General features: G+C 48.1%; 1 protein-coding gene across 1 annotated transcript in view; it reads right to left on the reverse strand.

Moving 5' to 3' along the window:
- Window positions 1–7,809, reverse strand: part of LOC125629666 (uncharacterized) — a 29,649-nt gene extending 21,840 nt beyond the window's left edge. The window contains 3 exon segments of the mRNA XM_075123859.1: window positions 4,619–5,971; window positions 6,329–6,442; window positions 7,115–7,809. Of these exon segments, the coding sequence (XP_074979960.1) occupies window positions 4,619–5,971; window positions 6,329–6,442; window positions 7,115–7,391 (1,744 nt within the window). The 5' untranslated portion in view covers window positions 7,392–7,809.
- Window positions 7,810–8,252: the final 443 nt, after the last annotated feature.

Here is an 8,252-nt window from a genome sequence, read left to right on the forward strand (position 1 = left end):
CCATAAGCTAGAAGGTTTGTGCGTATTGCTGACACATATACAGTATACGCATATTAAGTTTCCTTGTGATGTACCTGTTAAGTCTGTGGGTACCACACTGAAAAACCCTCTATGCCATTCTTCATTATCTATTGGTCTAGGTAGAAGGTTATAGACATATGCGTGGAAACTTATTTATTTAGGTAACAAGATATAGGTTAACTTTACTTTTCTGGGTAAATGGTCTTAATATAGATGTGTTAACTTCCCTAAGCTTAACACACAGGATATGGCCTTTAGGTCTCTTGCGTTACAGCCAAGCTTACTTTAATATAAATCTATAAACCTATTACAAAAAACCCAAATACTTAAACTTAAACGAAAAGATACATCTATGCAAGCAAGCCAGTTAGTCCTATAGGCTACACCTGTGGACTCCCAAGTGGGGTGCGCGCAACACAGCGGGTGCGCAAGACCATCCGTGGGGGTGCGCGGCAGGAGGGTCACCGCTGAAGGAGCTGCCGCCTTTGATTCTTTGGCAGCATGCCTGCGGCAGCTCTTCCACATTTTTTTCTTTTGTTTTTTGCTTTGCTAGAGCTGGCCCTGGGGGTGTGCGATCAAAAAAGTTTGTAGACCACTGGGCTACACGACTCAGAATCAGGACAAGAAATTCTCCCATTGCATTGTCCTCTGAGCCATTGAAACCTCCTTCACTCATTAGTTTTGAGTCATATTATTTACAAAAGTTCCAGTATTGTCATAATGGAAAAACCAAAAAACAAACAAACCAGCCAGCCTCCCCATCTGCAAACAATCCCATCTCAGTAGGAGAAGTCCTACAACAGGCTTTGCCAGCAGTTGGAAACTGGGATTTAAACTCCAAATGATCTCACTGTATTTCAGATCCATTCAAATTCCCCATCCAGGTCTGTGACACTTTCATCTCAGGCCCTAAATTACTGTTTTAGGAGCAAAGAAAACAAACTGTGATCCACAAACAGAGGGCTGAGAACCCTGAATCATAGGACACATTGAGCGGTGGAACTGCAGAAAGTGGAGAAGATCAATTCTACATGGCTTAAAAAGAGGAAACACTGCTGGGGTAATTCAGAAGGTGGGAATCCCGCCGACTAAGCACTTCTTCAGGCGTCACAGAGGTTGAAAAAAACCCACTTTTTTCCCCCTCAGTCACAGAGTCACCAGGCAATGCTCTGGAACTACTCCATGTGAAGCAAGTCAGGACTCTGTGGGGAGCATGTCTCCTCTCTCTCAGCACACTGTCACCAGGGCAAGAAGCTGACACAACTTCGACCTTCCTGGGTCTGACATCGAAGCATTCAGCATCCCCTTCCACACCGTGCGCTTCCCGCAGCGAGTCCACCCAGACGAGGCTCCCAGGGAAGCCAGAGGGCCCTGCCCCCCAGCTCCGCATTCAGCAGTGACTCTCAGCCAGCCGGTAAAACAGAAGGTTTATTATTCGACAGGAACACGGCGTAGAACAGAACCTGTTAGACAGAAATCACTGACTTTTGGCCAAGTCCATTTTGGGGAGTCGAGGGCCAGATGCCCTGGACTCCCCCTCTTCCAGTCCCCCCAAGCAGACTGCCAGCTTCCAGCGACCCAAAGTCAGACACCCCCATTGCTCCTCCTCCTTGTCTTTGTCTCTCTTTCTGAGCAAAGAGTCACCTGGTTGCATCCCATTCCTGGGTCTCAGGGTACAAAGGGCACCATGTGACGTGTGTCAGACACAGACACCCCCTTGGGACTGTCACCCGATGTGCTGAAATTACCTTGGAGCCCATTTTCCCTGCCAGCTTGGGACTTCCAGAACCCTGACTTGTTGAGCCAGACACGCTAGCCTGCTGCAACACAGACCCAGGGTCTGGACCATGCCCCCAAAGCTGCAGGCTTTAAGTGAAAACAGCTCAGCAGCTTACTTGTCTCCAGCACCCAGACACCAAGTTCCCAATGGGATCCAAACCCCAAATAAATCCATTTTACTCTGTATAAAGCTTATACAGAGTAAATTCATAAATTGTCCGCCCTCTGTAACACTGATAGAGAGATATGCACAGCTGTTTGCTCCCCCAGGTATTCATCACTTACTCTGGGTTTATTAATAAACAAAAATGATGTCAAGTATAAAAATCAGGATTTAAGTGGTTTCAAGTAATAACAGACAGAACAAAGTAAGTCACACAGCAAAATAAAGCAAAAACAGGAAAGTCTAAGCCTAATACATGAAGAAACTGATTACAGGTAATAGCTCACCCTCAGAGATGTTCCAATAAACTTCTTTCACAGATTAGACTCCTTCCTATGTCTGGGCCCAATCCTTTCCCCAGGTAGTGTTAGTTCCAGCAGACATCTCAGGTGGTAAGCCGGGGATTTCTCATGACTGGCCCCCTTTGTCCTGCTCCACCCCCTTTTATAGCTTTGACACAAAGCAGGAATCCTTTGTCTCTCTGGGTCCCCACCCCTCCTTCCAAATGGAAAAGTACTAGATTTAAGATGGATTTCATCATCGGGTTACATGGTCACATGTCACTGTAAGACCCCTAGTCTCCATTCCCCATGGGCTGGCCCACACATACACAGGAAGGCTTTCAAGTAACTTAGCCATTTAACTGATTGTTTCTGGAACACCCTTAATGGCCTCCACTTAATATATTTACATCAGTGATACAAGTTTATAGCTTATTCTCCTACCTCAAGATAATACATAATACATGCAAACAAATAGGATGGACATTTCGTTGATTACAAGCTTTCTAACGACACCATACAAGGGGTATTTAGTGTAAAGCATATTCCAGTTCTGTCATATTCAAAAGCATATTTCCATAAAGCATAGAGACTGCAACGTCACACAGCCTCACCAGCCCCAGACGTCTCAGCCAAAGTCACACACCCCTATTCCCACCACCGAGGTATTGGTGCAGCACACAGGAAAACTGAGGCACACGCAGTATTAATGCAAAACAGTAAAACTCACATAGGCCCAACAGTAAGGCTCACAAACAACATAAGGGAAAATCCCCACTTAGTCACACCCTCTATCCCTGCACCTTCTCTGTTATATTTACTTTGAGAAAAATGGTACAAAACCCAACTGCTATTCAGCAGAACCCAGTGCAACGTGGGAACAACTGGGAATGAGGCAATCTGTCCCTAATGGGGGAACCTGATGACTAACAATCACTTTGCAGTGGGAGGAAAAGTATAAACCTGATGCTCCAAATTTGGTTAGACTAGGAAAAGTGCTGGAGCTTGTGTCCAGTGATGAGGAAATTTGCTATGTTACCCTGGCCGCTATATGGGCTATTTTCTTTCTTGAAAAAATAGTTGTGTCACTCCTGGTTCCCCCACCTGGGACTGATGGTCATTCCTGTTGGAGGGATGCACACTTCCATCACTGTCATAAATATACAGGGAAGGGTCACCACCTTTCTGTATACAGTGCTGGAAAATCCCTCCTGGCCAGAGGCAACATCCTGTTACCTGTGAAGGGTTAAGAAGCTCAGCTAACCTGGCTGGCACCTGACCAAAAGGACCAATAAGGGGACAAGATACTTTCAAATCTTGGGGGGGGGCTTTTGTTTTGTGCTCTTTGTTCACATGTTTGTTCTCTCTTGGGACTGAGAGAGGCCAGACAGAAATCCATCTTCTCCAACCCATCCTAATCCAAGTCTCCAATATTGCTACCAGCAGAGGTAAGCCATGCAAGGCAGATTAGTTTATTTTTTGTTTCATGTGAATTTTCCCTGTGTTAAGAGGGAGGTTTATTCCTGTTTTCTGTAACTATAAGGTTTTGCCCAGAGGCGGATGCTCTGTGTTTTGAATCTGAATACCCTGTAAAGTATTTTCCATCCTGATTTTACAGAGATGATTTTTACCTTTCTTTTTTTTTTAAATGAAATCCTTCCTTTAAGAACCTGACTGATTTTTCCATTGTTCCAAGATCCAGGGGTTTGGGTCTTTGATGATTTTGTAACCAATTGGTTAGGATATTATTCTCAAGCCTCCCCCGAAAAGGGGGTATGTAGGGCTTGGGGGGATATTTTGGGGGACGACGTCTCCAAGTGGTCTCTTTCCCTCTTCTTTGTTTAACACGCTTGGTGGTGGCAGCATAGGGTTCAAGGACAAGGCAAAGTTTGTACCTTGAGGAAATTTTTAACCTAAGCTGGTAAGAATAAGCTTAGGGGGTCTTTCATGCAGGTCCCCACATCTGTACCCTGGAGTTCAGAGTGGGGAGGGAACCCTGACAATGACACAGGACAAAGGAGTTGATGAAAAACACTGTGGGCTTCACTCCAAGGAAGGGTGAGCTGCAAAAGGGAAAAGCAGACAACTCACCTGAAGGAGCTGAGACACCACAAGTGCTGCCTTAAAGTTCACTACTTGGGAATTAGGAAAAGGAAAAAAACATCTTTTCTGAGCCCTAGACAAGATTTTCATGGTGTTTATCTCCCTTGCAGCTTCTCTGGTGATAAATAAGAGAAGACCTGTGATGGAAGGTTTTCCCACACTCACAGCATTTATAGAGTTTCTCTCCTGTGTGACTCCTCTGATGTATAATAAGGCCTGATCTCCCAGCAAAGGTTTTCCCGCACTCACAGCATTCATAGGATTTTCTCTCCTGTGTGGCTCCTCTGATGTGTAATAAGGCCTGATCTCCCAGCGAAGGTTTTCCCGCACTCACAGCATTCATAGGGTTTCTCTCCTGTGTGACTCCTCTGATGTGTAATAAGGCCTGATCTCCCAGCGAATGTTTTCCCGCACTCACAGCATTTATAGGGTTTCTCTCCTGTGTGGATCCTCTGATGTATAATAAGGCCTGATCTCCCAGCAAAGGTTTTCCCGCACTCACAGCATTCATAGGGTTTCTCTCCTGTGTGGATCCTCTGATGTGTAATAAGGCCTGAGCTCTGAGCGAAGGTTTTCCCACACTCACAGCATTTATAGGGTTTCTCTCCTGTGTGCCTCCTCTGATGTGTAATAAGGCCTGAGCTCTGAGTGAAGGTTTTCCCGCACTCACAGCATTTATAGGGTTTCTCTCCTGTGTGGATCCTCTGGTGGCGAATAAGGTGTGAGCGATCAATGAAGGTTTTCCCGCACTCACAGCATTTATAGGGTTTCTCTCCTGTGTGGATTCTCTGATGTGTAATAAGCTCTGAGCTCCCACCAAAGGTTTTCCCGCACTCACAGCATTTATAGGGTTTCTCTCCTGTGTGGCTCCTCTGATGCGTAATAAGGCCTGAGCTCTGAGCGAAGGTTTTCCCGCACTCACAGCATTCATAAGGTTTCTCCCCTGTGTGGATCCTCTGATGGCGAATAAGGTGTGAGCTCCGAGTGAAGGTTTTCCCGCACTCACAGCATTCATAGGGTTTCTCCCCTGTATGGATCCTCTGATGGCGAATAAGGTGTGAGCTCCGAGCAAAGGTTTTCCCGCACTCACAGCATTTATAGGGTTTCTCCCCTGTGTGGATGCTCTGATGGCGAATAAGGTTTGAGCTCTCAGCAAAGGCTTTCCCGCACTCACAGCATTCATAGGGTCTCACTCCGGTGTGGATGCTCTGATGGCGAATAAGGGTTGAGCGCTCAGTGAAGGTTTTCCCACACTCACAGCATCCATAGGGTCTCATTCTGATGTGGATTCTCTGATGGGTAATAAGGTGTGAGCGCCTCCTGAACTTTTTCCCACACTCAAAGCCCGTGTTATTTCTCTCTCCCATCAGGATTCTCTGCGGGGACGTGGTTTCCTTGAGACCTTTGTGAGTTCCCCGATAATTAACAGCTATTCCAACTGTCTGCACTGGCTGGTTTCCCTGCCCCTTCTCTGGCCTGTGCTGCCCCTGAGAGCCTTTTCCCTGCTCACAACTCCTGGACACACTCCCTTTGCATCTTTGCAATAACGTCCCCTGTGGCTCCACTCGCTCCTCTTCCTGCTGAGGATTCTGCTCCACGGTCTCTCTCACCATCCCATCACCTGCTGGGACAGAGAAAGAAAAACCTCAGAAACCAGAAGAGAAAAGGGGGGAACAAACCAAGAGAATAGCTGGAGATGGAGAAAAACCAGGGACTGAATTTCCCCCAACTCTTCCCCAAAGGGGCGAGAGGAGGGGATCAATTCTGCATCCAGTTCCCATACAAACACTCCCCAGGGAGAAGGGAGTTTGGGGAGGGAACTACTGCCAGGAGTTAGGATGGGTAGGGAGCCATGAACAGTATCTGCCCTGAGGATATGACACCTGCTGGGAACCATCCTGAACCCAGAAACCTCACAAGGTCTTTGTTGGGAATCCCAGCTGTTTCCTTCAAGCACTGAGTAGGTTTAATCATCCCTCACCCACTCGGCTGCCTCTCAGGATCTCTCTTTCCTTTGAGTTCCGGCGATCTGGGGCCCACGGCTCTTCCCCTCGTTCCAGCTGGGAGATGACATCGGGTTTGGAAACTGGAAACCCTGCTCAGGGGAAAGACGACCAGTGAGATCAGATAACAGCAAAAGAAGAAGTTACTCAACTTGTGCATCAACGATGGTTCTTTGAGATGTGTCTCCCTATGGGTGCTCCACTGTAGGTGCTAGCCCATTAAAAACAGCTGTGTAGACTGGTGCCTCAGTGAAGTGCTACAATCTCTGACTCCCGGAAACCTTCCCTCACCAGACCACCCTGTGATGGGTTGGGTCACAGAGACCCCCTTGGGACTTTCACCGGAGGTGCTGGAACTACCTCTAAGCCCACTGCTCTGTCAGTTAGCAATGTCAAAAATCGCATCCCCACCTGACATAAATTGCCTCAAAAACTGTAGTGTCAACATAGATACAGTGGCTAAAAAGTCCATTAAACAGAAAAACAAGGAAATTAAAGGCCCATAAAGTACATTAAGCAGAGTTAAGGATGCCTAGTGCTGCCTCGTGCCCTTCCAGCATGTGGAAAGAGACGGTGTTAGCGTTTGTGCTGTCCTGCGCCTGTGCTCTGCTCCCAAAGCGTTCTGTAGCGGGGAGTGTCGAGTGCTAAGTCTGTGTGTCATTGGCCTGTCAGGGGGTTGCTGAAACAGGGAAAAACTGAGGGTGCAATGTGAACCTTAACTCTTCATTTCTCCTTCTAAGAACCGAGGGGACAGGAATCCTTACCCAGCGAGGTCACATTCTTATAGTTCTCCTGCATGACATCTCCGTAGAGGGCTCTCTGAGCGGGGTCCAGCAGAGCCCACTCTTCCTCAGTGAAATACACAGCCACCTCCTCGAAAGTCACCGGCCCCTGAAAGAGCAAGAGCCCCCCACTCTGCACCTGCTGCCCAGTGACAACCCCACCGTTCACAGGGGAGGAGGGCCAATCACATGGAAGCTCTGGGAGGCAGGCAGGCAGGCAGGCTCCGACCCCCTCTCCATCAGAGCAGCCAGGAGGCATCAGGGTGAGGGGAGAAAGAGAGAGAGCCAGACAGAGATGGCCAGGGTCTTCACAGTCAACACTCACCTACCAGTCAGAAGTGGATACAAGAGATAGAGCCCCCAGGAGAGTCCAGGGACAGCCAGTCCCCTGGTAGGAATCCCAACTCCCGTCCCCGTGCCAGCAGTTGGATGGAAAGGGATGGGGTGTCTTCCCTGGGCCTCACTGGAGGTTACCCTCTGGCTATTAAGTTCAGACTCCAGTATTGGAGTCTGGTACATTTCCCCAGCCCAGTCCAGGGGGGTATTTCCTGCTTGACAAATTAGGGAATTTCCACCCACAAACCCCATGGGTCTGTTGCTAGAATCTAGGCCCCACCGTAAACAAATCCCAGCAGGTTTGTCACACCCTGTCCCCCTCCCTTTCTCCAGGCTGTGTATTTCCTGCCCCCTCCCACCTGCCGACCACCCACAGAAGCACCCACCTCCTATATCTTTACTGCCCTTCTCCTGCCAACAGGAGCCCACCAGCAACTCCCCGATAATCCCTACCTGAACTTGCCCCACGGCAGCCATTTCCCTTCCCTGGTCCCTGGAAGGATGGGACGTAACGTTGCAGCCTGTCAGGGCAAGAAGGGGACATGTCAGAACAGGACAGTAACGTCACATCACAATTCCCCGCGGCTCTTTCCCTGCAGACTGATGTTCTCGACTCTGTCATGCAAATAAAAGAAATATTCAAAACACAATTAGTAATGGGGGGGACGGGGGAAAGACATGGGACTTTAACTACCCAGTCATCCGTAGAAAAGGTATTCAAACAAACACAAAGTGTCCAATAAGTTCTTGGAATGTGTTGGGGACACCTGTTTGATTCAGAAGA

The sequence above is a fragment of the Caretta caretta genome, chromosome 28 (genome assembly GCF_965140235.1).
Source record: "Caretta caretta isolate rCarCar2 chromosome 28, rCarCar1.hap1, whole genome shotgun sequence".
In the NCBI taxonomy this organism is placed as follows: domain Eukaryota; kingdom Metazoa; phylum Chordata; order Testudines; family Cheloniidae; genus Caretta; species Caretta caretta.